We start from the raw sequence: 21,044 nt of genomic DNA, 5'->3' as shown, positions 1-21,044 counted from the left end.
CATTTCTTCTTCTTTAATCTAACATTTAATAATAGTATTTTGTTATCAATATGTGAATAAATTTCAGTATCCTCTATGTCATATTAATAGGATGAAAAAATACAAGGTATATATTATGCTAACAGGTCTGTTTCACAAAATTATTCATAAAAAATATTTTTTTTTACTAGTCTTAATTCTATGAAATGATTAGAATTGGAATTAGATCCCCTCTGATACAGAAGGTAAACCTTAAATTTTTTAGTTTAAAAAGTCTAGTAAGAAACTTTTATTCCTTATCTGCTCTATAAGTACATATGATAAACAGTTTTTAAAAATGTCCATGTTAAATTAAAATTTTAAAAAATGCATTTAGATTTAGAAGATCTAAATTCAAATTCTACTATTCCACTTATTATAATTTTAGTTAAGTCACTTAACTTCTCTGGGCATTAGTTTCCATATCTACAAAAGGAAGAGGTTGTACTAAATGAAATCTCAGGTCTATTTGCTTGAAATCAATTATCCTAAGTATTGAAATTTAAGAATATTTTTTAAAATATTAAATTAAAATTTTTAATTAACAAACATTTTCTTTCAATTCAATTTTCTCTTTCCCAATAGTTCCCTTTTCTCAAAACTCAAAACTCTCTCCCATTACCCTGGAAAAAAATAAAGAAAAACAAAACCCTTACAAAAATATACATAGTCAAGCAAAACAAATTTTCACACTGACCATGTTTATAAAATATATCTTATTCTTCACTTTGAATCCATCACCTATCTGCCTAGAAATGGGTTGTATGCTTCATTTTAAATTCTTTGGAATCATTGGTCATGGCACTGAGTTCTCAGGTCTTTCAGATTTTTTTTATTTATAATGTTTTTATTACAAATTGTACTTTTGGATCTGCTCACTTCCCTTCTCATTAGCTCATAGAAGTCTTCCATGATTTTCCTAAAAAAATTACTTTCAATTTTTCTTACAGTGCAATAATATTCTATTATATCTATATACTGTAATTTGTTAGGCCATTCACCAAATGATGTTCATTCCTTTATTTTCCCAACAAAAAATTCCAAATCTTTGCCATTACAAAAAAGAACTTTTATGAATACTTTAGTGCTTTTCCTCTTTCTTCTGTCTCTTTGTAGTATAGACCTAATTGTGGTATCATTGAATCAAAAGGACATAAGTACAGTTTAGTAACTTTGGGAGCATAGTTCCAAATTGTTTAGCAGAATATTAGGACGAAGAATGTTAAGGTTTTTTATGGATAACTGTTCATCCTTCAGCTTCTTGGATTTTTCAATATCTTGGATTTCTAGTTAGGCTGTTAAATGTATATGGTTAAAATATGCTCAGGTTCTTACATAAACTTAAAATATTACCATTTCCAAGGAAAATTTTAAAGAGTAAAATCCATTACTGTATGTTGAATGTACTTTCCCATTTTCTTCCTATTTTAATATCACAGAAGTGTTAAAATTATCATCTTAAAGCAACAGTTACCAAAATGTAATTAGCAAATCACTGGGAGGATTCCCAAGTGGTCTCAAACATATTTTTACTTATTGCCTTGTTTTTATCTTACATATATATCTATAAATTTAAATATAGCCTTCTGAGAGAATATGTTAAGTTCTTTAAGGCAAGAATTGCTTTTTTTTTTTTCCTCCTCAGTATCTAATAAAGTCAGTTTCTGTCATATAACACATGCTTAATAAATCGTTGTTGATTTATTAATTTCTTCTTGGCTTGCAATGTTTTTTTCTTTTATCCTAAACATTGGGAATTTTTAATTTATATGTATAGACTTGTTATTGTTGATTAGTTATTTTTATCTAATTTCTTTCCATGTTATTCTATATGATAAGAGATGGCTCTCTAAGAGAATAAGAAATAAAGATATATTAGAAAGTATGGGTAATTGAAAACTCCTTTTGAATAAAAAAATTGATTAGGTTTCTAAAAGATTTATTGGCCTCCATGAAAATTGTTTTATGAAATTTTAAAAGAAAACTGCCCAGAACTACTAGAACCAAAGGGAGAAATGTAAAGACATAATCCACAATTTACACACTTAAAGAAAATTCAAAACTTAACAAGCTTATTTCCATAGCTCTGATACATCTAATTTTTTAAGAAAATGTTTTGATCTTTGATATTTAGGTCATTTCCATTTGGATATATGGTAACATATGATGTAAGATACTTATCTAAACTTAATTTGTCAAAAAACTTTTTTGTCTAGTAGGAAGTTCTTCACCAAGTCATTCATACTGTCATGTTTATCAAATATTTGAATTCATTTATTTCTAGTTCTTCTTTTATGAAATCTTTCCAATGATTTACTTCTTAAATTTTTAAAATCATACCACATAATTTTGATAACAACTTTAGAAGATAATTTTAGGTCTTATCCTTTCTATTCCTTCCTTTCCCCTTTCCATTTTTTCTTTCATTTATTATTTTTTATTCTATTCCTTCCTTTCCCCTTAATATTTTTTCTTTCATTTATTACGTGTGATTCTAGGACCTTTTTTCCTTGCTCATGATTTTGTTACTATACTACTATTACAGTTCTGCAAAGTAGCTCCTTAGTGGCTAGATTGATAAGGCACTAAGTCAATGAAATAATTTGCTAATATTATTTTTCTTATATTTGTTCTGCCTAGACATGTGTACTAAGTACTTCATCATAGTTCTTTTTTTCTTTTTTTACTATGAACACATAATACACATATATACATACATATTCTTATGTGCAAATATATGTATGTGAGTATATATGTATATGTGTCATACTGTTTACTCACACTTGTCTCAATTTTTTTGTTTATTCTCTAGTATTTTCCAAATAAACAATAATATCATTCACAAATAGGTATAGTTTTGTCCTCTTTAGTTAATCAGCAAGTCTTTATTAATGACTTACTATTTTCTTGGTACTTTTAAAAGAGCTAGGAGTTATAAAAAAGACAAACACCATCTCTACTCTCAAGAAGCATGCATTTTAATGGGGAAGACAATATTGAGTTTAGAATTACATAGAGTTTGTGATGTTAGTGATTGAGAGGATAATTGTACCCTCAAAAGTATTAGAAAAGCTGGGAAGATGAGAGAGTTTTGGCGAAAAGATAATGAGTTCTGTTTTGACATATTACATTTGAGATCCCTATGAGATATCTAGGTCAAGGTGTCCCAAGAGGCCATTGGTGGTATATAATTATAGCTCAGAAGAGAGATTAAGAATGACCATATAAACCTGGAAATCATGTTCATAGAGATCATATCTGAACTCATGGGAATTGATATAAACATCAAGTGCAGTAGTATAGATTGAAAAGAAAAGTAGACTCAAGATAAAGACTTGATAACTTTAGTTGCTATTGTATGATGAGTTTGGAAGCCAGCCTGCAGACACTTTAAAAGACTGTGATAAGAGAAGTGGAAGCACTGAAATTTTCAAGGAATTCAGCCATGAAAGGGGGGGAAAATATGTAGTATAGATGGCAGGGGAGATAGGATCAAAGAAGACTTTTTTTTCCCTAAAGAGTGAAGGAGATTTGCATATGTATTGCATATTTATAATTAGTATAGCTATAATTTAAAATTGAAATGGGGAGAATAAAAGGGAAGGCCATGACATCAAGGCCTCATAAAGAGGATTTTGCCTTGGCAACATGGGTTGACTCTTAGCTAATACTGCAAGATAAATGAATGGTGTAAGATGAGAGGGAGAAAGATTGATGAATGGTCTTAATTTTTTCAGTGAATTATAAGGTGATGTCTTCAGTTTAGAAGGGAAGGGGAAAAAAATGCTTTGAGTGAAAGTAGAATGGGATGCAGTAATAGATACAAGAATATTTGGAATAGCTTCAATAGAGAGTGGCATAGAAAATGTTTAGGGAAGGAGTTGGATGTTTACTTTGTTGCAGTGAGTATTTGTTGAGATTAGATAACTTAAATTTGTAATACTTTTGTGATTTCTTCCAGTTTAATCCTGAATTTTGTTTTGGCAAGCCATGATTGAAGATAATTAAAGAGGGAAATGGAGTTTTAGCATGGAGTTGTATTGGTTTATGAAGGACTTAAATAAGGGAAAGGAAGCATGTAGAAAGTTTAGGGGTGATAGCTAGGGAAGAAATTGAGTGATGAAGGGAATGGAGGTCACAGGAAAAATTTGGTCACAATTTGTGGTTATAAAGCATAAGGAAAGATAGAATGATAAAAGATAATTATTAGATAAAGGACTATCAGAATTTACAAACAAATATGTGAAACATTGGTTGGTTATATCAGGGTAGGACGTCAACAGGTAAGTTGGTCTTATCCTTTACCATATATCCCTGGTTCTGTAGGTGCTTAAATTTCTCTCTTTTACCATATATCCCTGGTTCTATAGGTGCTTAAATTTCTCTTGTTTTATAGCCATTTTTGACATCTAAAACTCTATCAGATAGTGACAAGGAAAAGGGAAATTTTTGCTTTATTCCTGTATTTATTGGAATTTTTATATAATAAATTTTAGATATTTGTATTATTTTTATAGTTATTATTTCCCAATTCCAAAATTCCCCATTTTGATTTTAGAATATTTTTCATTATTTTGAGTTTAAAAATGTATCATAATTCTGAGATTACATTTTATGTACAGAAAATAGCTAATCATTTATAATTCAATTACTTTAGTATTTTGTACCATTAGAATGCCATTTGTGTTTTTCATAGATTTGGTGCTTTTTCAATATTTAAAGAGAAAGCAAATGAAACTTATGTTATAGTTTGCATTACAGGTTTCTACAAGTACTTCCTGCTTGTCCTGAAGATGAGAAGCTTCTGGCTGATATCATGTGTTTTATAAATAAGTTAATGAGGGAACATAGGAATTCTCCAGTTATAGAATTTCTAGATTGGATTCTGAAAATAATCCTTAAACAGGTAAGATTTTGTATATGAGATATTTCTTTTTTTTAGGTTTGATGTAATCTCTAAAAATTACTGCTATTACTGGAAAATGAATAATTTATGGAATTTTGCTTAATGAATTTATCTTCTGTAGTCTAGTTAATACAGACCTGGTAGTGATTTTGCTAGGTTAAAGGGTAAGCATGGTTTTATAATGCTTGAGCATAATTCTGAATTGTTCTATAGAATGGTTGACTCTGTTCACAGTTCTACTGACAGTGCACTAAACTCTTATTTGTCCTCCCCTCTTACATTTATCATCTTTTGTCCCATTAGCCAGTATAATAAGTATAAGGAATTGTTTGGAATTGTTTTAATTTGCATTTCTCCAGTCTGTAGTAAATTAGACCATTCTTTCATATGGCCATGGCCAGCTTGTATTACTTCAGCTGTAAACTGTTCATATCTTTTGATCATTTATCAGTTTGGCAATGTCTCTTGTTTTCATAAATTTGATTCAGTTTTCTTTGTTTGAGAAATGAGGCCTGTATCAGAGAAACTTGCTTCAAAATATTTTTTACAATTACTTTTGCTAATTATATTTTCTCCTATCTTCCTCCTTTTACCCGACTCTAACCTGTTTATTCATTCTCTCCTTTCACCATTCCTTCCTCAAAAGTGTTTTGCTTCTGACTACCTCCCCAGTTTGCCCTCCCTTCTCTCATTACTTCCTTTCTCCCCTATATTTCTGTTATTCTCTTCTGCTCCTACTTTCCTGTAGTATAAAACAAATTTTTATACCCAATGGAATGTGTTTATTATTCCCTTTTTGAACCAGTTCTGATGAGAGTAAGGTTCACTTATCACCATCCCCTTTCCAATCTTCCCCTCCATTGTAAAAGCTTTTTCTTCTTTTATGTAAGAAAATTTGTCTCATTCTGCCTCTTCTTTTCCCTTTCTCTTAATACATTCCTCTTTTACTCCTTAATTTGAATAAATAGATTCTTTAGGATTCTCTATGTACTAGTCTCCATGTTTATGAATTAGGAAGAAGCATAATGAGTTGTTTACAGTTAGGAGAAACATAAGTTGTATCCCACCTCTGACACTTAATACTCCTAATAATAGCAATAGCATTTATATAGTGCTTTAAGGTTTTTAATGAATTTCACAATTATCTCATTTTATCCTTAACAATCCTGGAAAGTTAAGCGCTATAATAATACATCTAATAATAGAAAATAATCTTGATTTTACAGGTGAGGCAAATGAGATAGATTGAAGTTAACTGACTGGTCCAGGGTCACAAAATCTTTGAAAATGGGAATACTGAAATCTGTAGTTACTTGGAAAGCCTATGATGAGCCAAATGAATACAGCAATGTATATGAAGTATTTTGAAGGATGTAAAAGTACTGTATAAATGTTAGTAGCTATTATTAATTATAAAACTGTTTAGCATATTTATATGCTGATATCTCACTGAGATGTATATAGAATTAGATAAGAGTAGAGGAGCAGAAGGGTTAGGGAAATAGTTCAGAGGGAGATTAGGATAGGAACTTAGGTTTCAGTTCTTATTATAGACAATCGAATTAATACAGAGATAACATTTGCCCTCATAAACATTTCAACTTTAAGTACTTCAAAGTTCTTTCCAGCTCTAAATTTATGACTCTATAACCCTAAGATTCATATATTAAAGAGCCTGCAAAAAAAAAAAAAACCAAATAAATAAAATAAACCATAAAAAACCTATCGACCTAATAAATAGCAGTTCCTAAGGAACTACTATCCTTTCAAAAATATCATGTGTAGAAAAACACAATTTTAAGAAAATAATGTTTCCTTTTCCTCCTGTAGTCTGCTTTTATTTTTTGAAGAGGTAATTTCCATTTAAAAATAATTTAATAAGTGATTTGGGTAGTTTATGTTTAAAACTGTATCTTATCTACATAAAAATGTTAATTTTATATCTGCCATATATGCTTTTATACACACACACACACACACACCCATATAACATACATATACACACATAAGAAAGAAATGGAAGGAGTTTGTGAGCAAATTCAAGTACAAGAACAATCAGAGACAAAATATGTTACAAAAATTAATTTTTTGAAAATTAAAGTGGGAGATATAGAGGGCCAGAACTCTGGAGAAGTATACTTGAAACAAGGATACTTACAACAAGGTGTTCATTCAGTGAAATTGATGAGATGATGGTTCTTTAGTATACATGTACTTAGTACTTAGCATGGTGATGTAATGGTTCTCTAGTTCACACATAATCAGTATATTGTAATGATATAATTACAGTAAGGTATATAAGGTCTAAGAAGAACTGGAAATGAGACATTCTATTTTTGTCCATCCTCCTAGTGGCTCTCCTGCCTCTTGCACTCCTCCATTAAGATCAAGAGTGAGTCAGTCAGAGTGAACAGACTCTGAAGCAGACAGACTATGGAGGAGAGACTGAATAAAGGAGAGTGTGTGAGAGAGTGTGTGCTCTAGCTGGATCTCAGACTCGAGACTCAAGAATAAAGACTCTATTCCTGAATATCCTCATGGTGACTATTCTGCTGAGACCAAGACCTGTCCAGAGGTCCTCCAGAAAGCTAGCCCGAACATTACAGGGTGACATGATCCACCCTTTGCTTTAGGAAAATAAATTAATCAGCAGACACAAATGATATTTTTGACATTTAACAGAGAAAACCCCTAACTACTGATACATGTCATTCTTGAATCAGCTAACTATATAGTCAGATCATCAAATTGTTAAAAAAATCAAAATCAACACTTTTAAAACATTTCCAACTTGATGCATTTAATCAAGCTATTGTTGCAGGGGCACCTTAGGGGAACTGGCCTAGAAGCAAGGACATTCTAGGTTCAAGTCCTGTATTTCATTCATATAAATAGTTAAATAGACCTACAATCTCATTAATGTGGGCATTTTATCCACTAATGATGATTACATCATTACTGCTTTACCTGTTCATCCTGTGCTACTCTTATGTCTTCCCATAAATTTACCAATTCACTCAAAAAGGTAGCAGTTTTTTTGATTTTTGAAGGGATGTCTGTACAACATATGAACTGTCCAAAGTTATTTCTCTTGATTTTGTCACATGATCAGCCTGTTTTTCCTTCCCCCCTTATGTTAATATCAGAGGTGCTTAATAGATACTTAATTGAATACTTGAATAACTTTATACCTATTAATAAGCATTAGGTGAGGGATTAAAAATATGCTTGCCAAATATGTTCTTCACTGTCATGGGGGAGATCTAGGTACAAGTTGAATAGAACCTTCTGATATAAGTTGTAGTGTTATGGGCCAGAACTCTAAACTTGAAACAAAGGATTCTTACAAGGTACTAAGTCAGTGGAATTGATAGAGACAATAGTTATCTAATTTAGCATGGTTAATTATGATTGATTTAATCCTACAAGGAGATGATATGGGCTAGAACTTGAAATAAGGTACTAAGTGGAATTGAGGAGACAATGGTTAAATCTAGTTTGTTTATTTATTTATTAAAATAGCTTTTTATTTACAAGATATATGCATGGGTAATTTTTCAGCATTATAAATCTAGTTTAGCATTAATTTAATCCTACAACAAAAAATGATTGGTTTGTACTCAGTGTGTAGCATATAAGCTAGAAGACTCAGCCAGTCTTCAGAGATTCAGAGACAAGCGGACAGAATGCTGGAGGCTGAAGGCTGGAGCACAAGTCCAAGCCCTTCAACTCAGACAGATTCATCCTATCTCACAGTACCTTGGTGGCAGACTCTCCTCCTTCACTTCTCCACTGAAACCAAGACCCTGGAAGGTCTCCAGAAAACTAGCCGAGCCCCAAGTGAAGATAGGACTTTGAAAGAGACAATAAAGGATTTGGACTTTTAACACCTAGCTGCACTTGTGGCGATTACTGAACTGAAACGAAGGCTGCTCCCAGAGACCCCAGGAAAACCTCAACATAGAACATTACATTTTAGAGAGAACATTACATTGTAGGATCATAGATTTTTATTTATAAGAGACAGTGAGATTTTTCACATATTTCTGTTTGTAGGTGATGTCATGCTTGATTTATCAAAGTTCATAGCATTGCAGAATTACCTAAAAGATCCATGTGAATTTTGATGTTTGTGATAATGACACAAAAACCAAGTGGACAGAATAATGCTGTTCTTTAGAATACTTCTTGAGATAGCCTGTGTGTGTGTGTATGTATGTATATGTGTGTATATGCTGACACACATATATAATGTGTACATGAGTTTATATATTTATATAATTAAATTTTAATAAATGGGAATTAAGTTGGCCCCAAAATTAAATAGAAGAGCAAGCTTGAGTAATATCTTCAAGAATTTGCCAGAAACAATAGCCTGTTTTTTAAATACCATGATGTGAGACTGAAGTCTCTGAAGAACTGAAATTGAAAATCATTAAGAGGACATGAGCAAAGGATATGAACAGACAATTTTCAGATGAAGAAATTGAAACTATTACCACTCACATGAAAGAGTGTTCCAAATCACTATTGATCAGAGAAATGCAAATTAAGACAACTCTGAGATATCACTACACACCTGTCAGATTGGCTAAGATGACAGGAAAAAATAATGATGAATGTTGGAGGGGATGCGGGAAAACGGGGACACTGATGCATTGTTGGTGGAGTTGTGAACGAATCCAGCCATTCTGGAGAGCAATCTGGAATTATGCCCAAAAAGTTATCAAACTGTGCATACCCTTTGATCCAGCAGTGTTTCTATTGGGCTTATACCCCAAAGAGATACTAAAAAAGGGAAAGGGACCTGTATGTGCCAAAATGTTTGTAGCAGCCCTGTTTGTAGTGGCTAGAAACTGGAAAATGAATGGATGCCCATCAATTGGAGAATGGCTGGGTAAATTGTGGTATATGAATGTTATGGAATATTATTGCTCTGTAAGGAATGACCAGCAGGATGAATACAGAGAGGCTTGGAGAGACCTACATGGACTGATGCTAAGTGAGATGAGCAGAACCAGGAGATCATTATACACTTCGATAACGATATTGTATGAGGATGTATTCTGATGGAAGTGGATTTCTCTGACAAAGAGACTTAACTGAGTTTCATTGGATAAATGATGGACAGAAACAGCTGCACCCAAAGAAGGGATACTGGGAAATGAATGTGAACTATTTGATTTTTGATTTTCTTCCCGAGTTATTTTTACCTTCTGAATCCAATTCTCCCTGTGCAGCGGGAGAACTGTTCGGTTTTGCAAATATGGATTGTATCTAGGATATACTGCAACATATTTGACATATATAGGACTGCTTGCCATCTTGGGGGGGGAGAGGAGGGAGGGAGGGGAAAAAACGAAACATAAGTGATTGCAAGGGATAATGTTGTGTAAAAATTATCCTGGCATGGATTCTGTCAATACAAAGTTATTATTAAATAAAATTAAATTAAAAAAAAAAAAGAGAACATGAAGAGACACATTCTGGATTTGTGTAGATTACAGTATATTACAAGAAATTATTGAAGAGAAATAGAGTTAAGAATATTATCTAAGAAATACTAATTTGATGAAAATCAAAGAAATAGTAAGAGCAAAATTATATTGCATATATGTATATATGTGTAAATATGCTATATATACTATTAGTATATTTTGTATTTTATGTCATATTATTATTATTGTGTGTGTGTGTGTGTGTGTGTGTGTGTGTATGTGTGTGTACACAGTGGGGCTGATAACATGTTGAAGTATAAGTACTATATTTCACAATATAATTTTTTATTTGTAAGCATAATCATATTGGTTAAAGGTACTCTACAATAATATTTTCACCAAATTCTTTAGATTTCTGTTGTTGTTTTTTTTTTTGTTTATAACTTCTTAAAGTAGTATTTAGTAATGTTTTGTTTATTTTAATTTGTATAATGTCAAGGACTTCTGTATACTTTTAGTTCATTCCTAAAGCAACTCTTACGATGTTAGGAATAATAATGAATTTGAGAACCAGTGTAGTAATATTAGGAAATGCCAAGTGATTTTACAATTAGTAAATGGATCAAGATGACACAAACAAAAGAAAGCAGATAATATACTTGGGCAAGAGGAAAGCTTATGAAAATTTTATTAAAATATCTCTATATCTTTTCTAAATCATTTGGAAAGACCAAAATGAGAAAGAAGAGATTTAAAATAGTCACGGAAGTAGTACAATCAGGAGGATTGTTTCAACAATGCTACATATTAAAAAAAAATCCTATAAATGTTAGAGTAGCAAAAGATGACCTCAGGCATATTTAATGGCAACATTAGAACATTACTGATTGAGTGATAAAACCTGAAGAAAAATAATGAGATAGAGGAGAGAAGGAATAACATAAACTCTTGTATTCCACTTTCCTATACATGTATTTCTTTTCTTTTTTTTAAAATAACTTTATTGATAGAACCCATGCCAGGGTAATTTTTTATAGTATTATTCCTTGCACTCACTTCTGTTCTGATTTTTCCCCTCCCTCCCTTCACCCCCTCCCCCACATGGCAAGCAGTCCTTTACATGTTGAATAGGTTACAGTATATCCTAGATACAATATATGTGTGTAGAACCGAACAGTTTTCTTGTTGCACAGGGAGAATTGGATTCAGAAGGTATAAATAATCTGGGAAGAAAAACAAAAATGCAAGCAGTTTATATTCATTTCCCAGTGTTCTTTCTTTGGGTGTAGCTGCTTCTGTCCATCCTTGATCAATTGAAACTGAATTATCTCTCTTTAACAAAAAGATCCACTTCCATCAGAATACATCCTCAAACAATATCGTTGTTGAGGTATATAATGATCTTCTGGTTCTGCTCATTTCACTTAGCATCAGTTCATGTAAGTCTCGCCAGTCCTCTCCGTATTCATCCTGCTGGTCATTCCTTACAGAACAATAATATTCTATAACGTTCATATACCATAATTTACTCAACCATTCTCCAGTTGATAGGCATCCATTCATTTTCCAGCTTCTAGCCATTACAAACAGGGCTGCCACAAACATTTTGGCACATACAGGTCCCTTTCCCTTCTTTAGTATCTCTTTGGGGTATAAGCCCAGTAGAAACACTGCTGGATCAAAGGGTATGCACAGTTTGATAACTTTTTGAGCATAGTTCCAAATTGCTCTCCAGAGTAGCTGGATGTGTTCACAATTCTACCAACAATGTATCAGTGTCCCTGTTTTCCCACATCCCCTCCAACATTCCACGTTATCTTTCCCTGTCACTCTAGCCAATCTGACAGGTGTGTAATGGTATCTCAGAGTTGTCTTATTTTGCATTTCTCTGATTAATAATGATTTGGAGCATATTTTCATATGTCTATAAATAGTTTCAATTTCTTCGTCTGAGAATTGTCTGTTCATATCCTTTGACCATTTATCAATTAGAGAATGGTTTGATTTCTTATAAATTAGAATCAATTCTCTATATATTTTGGAAATGAGACCTTTATCAGAACCTTTGATTGCTATACATTTATTTCAAAGAAATATTAGTATATGTATACAACATGTTTAACAGATTTATTTAGAATTTACCTATTTTACTTAAATTTATATGGATGGATATCATATTTAACAATAACTGAACATTTTGAATCTCATTGTAGTATATTAAATGACTGTTCAAAATTGTTCTAAATATTTTAATTGTAAAAATGTTATTTTTTTGAGATTACATAGAATTGCAAAATAATTAATTCTAGACTTTTTTTAGACTTCATTTTTACTCAGAGTTCTCTGAAAGAGAACCTTCTAAAATTCTCTTGTTCATTGATGAGTGTGAAATTGGATATAAAGAGAATAAATAATGTGTGCATAAAGATAATGTGCCATGATTATTGAAATCACTATTTTTGAGGTCATCAGTGAAAAAATAATGACTCAAATGGATGGTTTAAATTAGGATTGAATATTAATGTTCAAAGGCAAAGACTTCAGGATTGAATAAATGCTTGTGATCACTGGGCACCAGTTAGATTAATCTGTTTCTTCCTTTGCTTTGTACCTAAGAAAAGATAAAAGACTTACTACACCTAAGGTTAATTTAATCTGAATTTTAATATACAAATTTTAGCTATGTTAAAGACTAAAATACTTAATTTTAAAAATGGTCTTTCTAGGTACACAGCATAAGCAATAAACATTTTAAAGTATAATCTTATTGGCTGAATGCCACTATAAAATTTATCTATCTTATTTTCTTGTCCCCTTTTCCTTTTGCCTTCAATCTTTCCTGACATTAGGGTCTTTTCCAGTGAGTCCCATCTTTTCATCATGTGGCCAAAATACTTAAGCTTTATCATCATTATTTGATTTTCCGGTGAATAGCCTGAATTAATTTTCTTAAGTATTAATTGGCTTAACCTCCTTGCTGTCCAGGGGACTCACAAAAGTCTTTCTTAGCACCACAGTTCAAAAGCATTAACTCAGTTTATCATCGTTCAAAAGCATTAATTCTATGGGACTCAGTTTACCATATAATCCAACTGATAGCCATACATTGCTACTGGAAAAACCATGGCATTGACTATACAGATCATTTTCAACAAAGTGATATTTCTGTTTTTTAATATGCTCTCTAGATTTACCATAGCTTTGTGTCTTTTAATTTCATGACTATAGTTGTCATGCAGTGATCTTTGTTTTTTTTTTTTTTTTTAATGTTAAGCTTGAAGCCAGCTTTTGCACTCTCCTCTGTCACCTTTATCAAGAGCTTTTTAATTCCTCTTCACATTCTTGCCATCAGAATAATTGTAATACATGTCAAGAAAATCCCAGAATTGAAAGCACTATCAAATGCTATCTTAATCCAAAACACAGCTATCAAAATCCAAAAGAAAAATATTCTTTACAGTGCTACTCAACTGTTGGTTAAATCGCTATTGGAGGAGAAATCTGCCATGGCAATCTATTTCACTTTTGAATAATGATTATTATGAAGATTTTCCTAACATGTTGAGATATTTCCTTATATTCTCATTTGATCAACAAACCTTACTTAGTAAATAAATCTTACTGGTGTTGAGGATAGAAAGACCTCCCACTATTTTTTTTTTCCCCTGTCCTCTGAGATCAAGCAGAACTAGTCTAATCTTTCTTCCATTGTTAGCCCTTAAAATATTTGAAGATAGCTATTACATATATCACATATTTTCTTTTCTCAAAGATAAATGCTATAATAAATCCTTATAATATATGATTTTGAGGTCTTTTACCATCCTAATTGCTCTCTTGTGTATACTTATTAGATATGGTCCAAAATTGAATATGAAAGTGGTCTGACTGGGGCAGAGTACAGAAAGATTAGAACCTTTCTTCTAGTCATTCTTCTTCTCTTAGTATATTCTAAGGTCATATTAGTGATCATATCAATTCAACTTTCCTCTATCCTTTAATCCCTGTAATCCTTTTTATGTTGCAATAGGAAAATATCTTTCAAACCTCAAACCCTGAGTTAGCCAAATCATCAGCCTTTACATGTATGCTGCTTTATACCATTGCGGGGAGTCATACAACAGTATTGACAAAATCTTCTACAAATTTATGTCATCTTATCTCAGATGATCTCTCATAAGTGCATTGAGATTGAGTATTTTTACTTTTGCCTGTTGATTCTCTCTTGTACTTCCCAACCTATTTAAAAATTTTTCTTCTTTTTTCAGACCACCTACATAATGCAGTCTTCTTCCTAATCAGACTGCCTCATGTTCAAGAAAATAGAAGCCTGTCTTGAACTCTGGTTTCTCTCCATTAGACAACCCAAGTGCTTTCAGTATTGTCTATTATGTTTTCATTCCCTACCTTTCATTACTATTTTAGAAGAAAATGGACCCTTCTCTTTATCAAGACTAGCCTCTCTCTCTCCTTGTGTCCTTAATTCCATATTTTTCTGTCTCTTTTAGGAATTTGGCCTTTTTAGCATCAAAAATTGTAGAAATATTATTAATATTAAGTAGACACAGAGCCAACTTTGAAGTCAGGAAGATTAGTTTTATGTCTTACTTTTGATACATGATGTGTGATCTTGAACAAGTTACTAACTACTTTGAGCCCCAAACTAAATTTCATAACAGGTGCAGTTGTTCATTGGGAATTCCCTATACCAAAGAAATCATAGTATATTTAGCAGAAATATTAGAAATGAGCTAGAACTTTTCCTTCTTCCATTCCCACTCTTTTCTTAAAGTAAACCTCAAAAATGTTATCTCATTACAAAAATGATTTCATATATTCAAAAAATTTAAAAATTTTGGAGGTGAAGGTAACCTTAGAGTTCATCTTGTCCAAATTCCCTCTCCCCCTTTTTAAAACAAATGAAACTGGGGCCCAAAGAGGGTAATTCATTTGGCTGTTGTCCCAGTAGAACTGGGAGTGAACCAAGATCTTATAACACTGACACCAATGTTTTTCAGTATTTCACATTCCTAGCATATTGCTACATATTACCTTTTAGTGATATACAAGGGTAGGTAGGTGGTACAGTAGATAGAATGTCAGGTTTGAGGTCAAAAAGAATTAGTTTTATCTGTTCAAATGTGGTCTACGACACTTACTAGCTATGTGGCCCTGGGCAAGTCATTTAGCCCCATTCGCCTCACTTTCCTTATCTGTAAAGTGAGCTGGAGAAGGAAATAGCAAACTATTCCAGTACCTTTGCCAAGAATATCCTAAATGTGGCCATGAGGTGTTAGACATGATTGAAAAATAATAGAACAGCTACATGCATATTTCTGTCTATCTATTTAGACCAAATTAAAAAATGCCATCTGTCTCTCTATTCATTTATTCAGGTCATCATATAACATATTGAGGTGTCATAGCATGTTTAATATCTTGTTTTTATTTTTTTTATTTTATTTTATTAATTAATAATTAATAGTACTTAAAAACACCAAAATGTTGGTAAATCTATTAAATTGTTTAGACAATTTTAGTATTTAGTATTAGTTTCATAGAAAAGGGAAATTTTAAGCAGCATTTAAATTAAAAACACTTTTGTCATAAAATTTGTAGCTATTTTGCAGTAAAAGTCTTTGTGTGTAATTTAATTTTACATACATGAAGAGTAACTTGAGTATATAATTATCATTTTACATGTCTTTTTCAAAATTTGAATTTTAGAATCCAAATCCACTCTTAGAGCTCCTTGGGCCATCAGAAACACAAGAGCAAGAAGAAGCAGCTGACACCCAGAACACTATCAGACAACGATTGCGAAAGGAACTGATGACTTTCTTTAATAACTTGCTACTCATATTCATGGATGTAACAGATAGGTAGGTGCTATATATAAAGATACATTCATATCTTTAGAGCTTTAGCAATTTTTTACTTAAGGAATTATGTTTTCAATTTGAGGAAAAATAAGTTTGTGGCCTAATATTTTATTGCATTGGTATGGTTATTTTGGTCATATATGGCAAAGAGATGGTATGAAAATAATTCGTAATGTAAACTTAGGGCTAAATGAAAACTTCCAAATCATCAGTCCAAAATTCTTATTTTAGGAGATTGTTTTAGATTTTCCTAAAATGCTGAAATCTCTATTTATATCTCAATTCAAGTTGTTTGTGGCTTCATCATTTCCATGCATGAGCTAAACCAGGTTAAGAGTCACTGAAGGAACTCAAAATATTTGGTAAGTTAGGGGGATATCTACCCCTGGTATGTGAAGAGTTACCCTGGCAGAATGGGCAGATGAGAACAGTTTGTTCCAATGGCCTTGAAGACAGCTGAAGCAGGTTCTGCGGAGAATGTTGTTTGGTTAAACACTCAAGATTTGAAGGACATCTATTACATCTTACATGTCATCTTGACTTTTGTTTTACTACTAGAATCTGATGACTCTGGAAGAGAGAGTGAGACCACCAACTAAATAACTCTATCTCATTTAAATCTAATAAAAAAAGACATCATTCATACTATTTTTCCATTTTTCCATACTTTTAGAGATATCTTCCTCCCAAAAATTCATATGTACTATTTGTGACTGAATTGTGATAGAGCCTCTCAAGCTCATATTGTTCTGATCAGCCACACTCAGACATATATCTTGATCCTAACATTATAATCCCATTTTGGTCCTCTTTGAGAACAAAGGACAACAACTAATCACTTGACTTCACAGTTGAATAAACACCATGAATAGTTACATGGTTATAGCAAAGGAAATGAACCTATATATTTCGTCATGAACTTCTGTTTTGTTTTTTTTTTTTTTTTTTTAATAAATTTTATTTTATTTAATAATAACTTCGCATTGACAGAATCCATGCCAGGATAATTTCTACACGACATTATCCCTTGCAATCACTTATGTTTCGTTTTTTCCCCTCCCTCCCTCCTCCCCCCCCCCCCCCAGGATAGCAAGCAGTCCTATATATGCTAAACATGTTGCAGTATATCCTAGATACAATACATATTTGCAGAACCAAACAGTTCTCTTGTTGCACAGGGAGAATTGGATTCAGAAGGTAAAAATAACTCGGGAAGAAAATCAAAATTGCAAATAGTTCACATTCATTTCCCAGTATTCCTTCTTTGGGTGTAGCTGTTTCTGTCCATCATTTCTCCAATGAAACTCAGTTAAGTCTCTTTGTCAGAGAAATCCACTTCCATCAGAATACATCCTCATACAATATCGTTGTCGAAGTGTATAATGATCTCCTGGTTCTGCTCATCTCACTTAGCATCAGTCCATGTAGGTCTCTCCAAGCCTCTCTGTATTCATCCTGCTGGTCATTCCTTACAGAGCAATAATATTCCATAACGTTCATATACCACAATTTACCCAGCCATTCTCCAATTGATGGGCATCCACTCATTTTCCAGTTTCTAGCCACTACAAACAGGGCTGCTACAAACATTTTGGCACATACAGGTCCCCTTCCCTTTTTTAGTATCTCTTTGGGGTATAAGCCCAATAGAAACACTGTTGGATCAAAGGGTATGCACAGTTTGATAACTTTTTGGGCATAATTCCAGATCGCTCTCCAGAATGGCTGGATTCGTTCACAACTCCACCAACAATGCATCAATGTCCCCGTTTTCCCGCATCCCCTCCAACATTCATCATTGTTTTTTCCTGTCATCTTAGCCAATCTGACAGGAGTGTAGTGATATCTCAGAGTTGTCTTAATTTGCATTTCTCTGATCAATAGTGATTTGGAACACTCTTTCATGTGAGTGGTAATAGTTTCAATTTCTTCTTCTGAAAATTGTCTGTTCATATCCTTTGACCATTTATCAATTGGAGAATGGCTTGATTTTTTATAAATTTGAGTCAGTTCTCTATATATTTTGGAAATGAGGCCTTTATCAGAACCTTTAATTGTAAAGATGTTTTCCCAGTTAGTTACTTCCCTACTAATCTTGTTTGCATTCGTTCTGTTTGTACAAAGGCTTTTTAATTTGATATAATCAAAATTTTCTATTTTGTGATTGGTAATGGTCTCTAGTTCATCTTTGGTCACAAATTTCTTTCTCCTCCACAAGTCTGAGAGATAAACTATCCTATGTTCTTCTAATTTATTTATAATCTCGTTCTTTATGCCTAGGTCATGGACCCATTTTGATCTTATCTTGGTATGTGGTGTTAAGTGTGGGTCCTTGCCTAATTTCTGCCATACTAATTTCCAGTTATCCAGCAGTTTTTATCAAATAATGAAATCTTATCCCAAAATTTAGAATCTTTGGGTTTGTCAAACACTAGATTGCTATAGTTGACTATTCTGTCTTGTGAACCTAACCTTTTCCACTGATCAACTAATCTATTTCTAAGCCAATACCAGATGGTTTTGGTGACTGCTGCTTTATAATATAATTTTAGATCAGGTACAGCTAGACCACCTTCATTTGATTTTTTTTTCATTAATTCCCTTGAGATTCTCGACTTTTTATTGTTCCATATGAATTTTGTTGTTATTTTTTCTAAATCATTAAAATATTTTCTTGGAAGTCTGATTGGTATAGCACTAAATAAATAGATTAGTTTAGGGAGTATTGTCATCTTTATTATATTTGCTCGGCCTATCCAAGAGCACTTAATATTTTTCCAATTATTTAAGTCTGACTTTATTTGTGTGAAAACTTTTTTGTAATTTTGCTCATATAATTCCTGACTTTCCTTTGGTAGGTAGATTCCCAAATATTTTATGCTATCAACAGTTATTTTGAATGGAATTTCTCTTTGTATCTCTTGCTCTTGGATTTTGTTGGTGGTGTATAAGAATGCTGAGGATTTATGGGGATTTATTTTGTATCCTGCTACTTTGCTAAAATTATGAATTATTTCTAATAGCTTTTTAGTAGAATCTCTGGGGTTTTCTAGGTATACCATCATATCATCTGCAAAGAGTGATAGTTTGGTTTCCTCATTGCCTACTCTAATTCCTTTAATCTCTTTCTCGACTCTTATTGCAGAGGCCAGTGTTTCTAATACAATATTGAATAATAATGGTGATAGTGGGCAACCTTGCTTCACTCCAGATCTTACCGGGAAAGGTTCCAGTTTTTCCCCATTGCATATGATGCTTACTGAAGGTTTAAAATATATGCTCCTAACTATTTTAAGGAAAAGTCCTTTTATTCCTATGCTCTCAAGTGTTTTTATTAGGAATGGCTGTTGGATTTTATCAAATGCTTTTTCTGCATCTATTGAAATGATCATATGGTTTTTGTTTGGTTGGTTGTTGATGTAGTCAATTATGTTAATAGTTTTCCTAATATTGAACCAGCCCTGCATTCCTGGTATAAATCCTACTTGGTCATAGTGTATTATCCTGGGGATGATTTTCTGTAATCTTTTTGCTAATATTTTATTTAAGATTTTAGCATCAATATTCATTAGGGAGATTGGTCTATAATTTTCTTTCTCTGTTTTCAGCCTACCTGGTTTAGGTATCAGTACCATATCTGTGTCATAAAAGGAGTTTGGTAGGACTCCTTCAATCCCTACTTCTTCAAATAGTTTATTTAGCATTGGAGTTAATTGATCTTTAAATGTTTGATAGAATTCAGATGTAAATCCATCTGGTCCTGGGGTTTTTTTCTTAGGGAGTTGATTGATAGTTTGTTCTATTTCTTTTTCTGAGATAGGAGTGTTTAGGATATTTACTTCTTCCTCTGTTAGTTTAGGTAAGCTATATTTTTGGAGGTATTCTTCTATTTCATTTAAGTTGTCGAATTTATTGGCGTAAAGTTGGGCAAAGTAACTCCTAATTATTGCTCTAATTTCCTCTTCGTTAGTGGTGAGTTCTCCCTTTTCATTTTTAAGACTAACAATTTGATTTTCCTCTTTCCTTTTTTTAATCAGATTTACTAAGGGTTTGTCTATTTTGTTGGTTTTTTCATAGAACCAACTCTTAGTTTTATTAATCAATTCAATAGTTTTTTTACTTTCAATTTTATTGATCTCTCCTTTTATTTTTTGAATTTCAAGTTTAGTGTTTGATTGGGGGTTTTTAATTTGTTCCTTTTCTAGCATTTTTAGTTGCAAGCCCAATTCATTGACCTTCTCTTTCTCTATTTTATACAAATAGGCCTCTAGAGATATGAGATTTCCCCTTATTACCGCTTTGGCTGCATCCCATACATTTTGGTATGATGTCTCATTATTATCATTTTCTTGGATGAAGTTATTAATTATGTCTATAATTTGCTGTTTCACCCAATCATTCTTTAGTATGAGATTATTTAGTTTCCAATTATTTTTTGGTCTACTTTCCTGTGGCTTTTTATTGAATGTAATTTTCAATGCATCATGGTCTGAAAAGGATGCATTCACTATTTCTGCCTTACTGCATTTGAGTTTGAGGTTTTTATGTCCTAATATATGATCAATTTTTGTATAAGTTCCATGAACTGCTGAAAAGAAGGTGTACTCCTTTCTGTCCCCATTACATTTTCTCCAGAGATCTATCATATCTAATTTTTCTAGTATTCTATTTATCTCTTTGACTTCTTTCTTATTTATTTTGTGGATTGATTTATCTAATTCTGAGAGTGCAAGGTTGAGATCTCCCACTATTATAGTTTTACTGTCTATTTCTTCTTGCAGCTCTCTTAATTTCTCTTTT

At 32.2% G+C, this 21,044-nt stretch overlaps 1 protein-coding gene across 1 annotated transcript in view; it reads left to right on the top strand.

Annotated features, from left to right (window-relative positions):
* RTTN (rotatin) overlaps nt 1-21,044 on the top strand; it is a 235,447-nt gene that overhangs the window by 82,613 nt on the left and 131,790 nt on the right. The window contains exons 26-27 of the mRNA XM_051973949.1: nt 4,780-4,924; nt 16,090-16,244. Of these exons, the coding sequence (XP_051829909.1) occupies nt 4,780-4,924; nt 16,090-16,244 (300 nt within the window). The remainder of the gene's footprint in view (nt 1-4,779; nt 4,925-16,089; nt 16,245-21,044) is intronic.

This window comes from Antechinus flavipes, chromosome 1 (assembly GCF_016432865.1).
Source record: "Antechinus flavipes isolate AdamAnt ecotype Samford, QLD, Australia chromosome 1, AdamAnt_v2, whole genome shotgun sequence".
Lineage (NCBI taxonomy): Eukaryota > Metazoa > Chordata > Mammalia > Dasyuromorphia > Dasyuridae > Antechinus > Antechinus flavipes.
The sequence above is the reverse complement of the archived record's forward strand: the minus strand, read 5'-3'. Positions and strand labels throughout refer to the sequence as shown.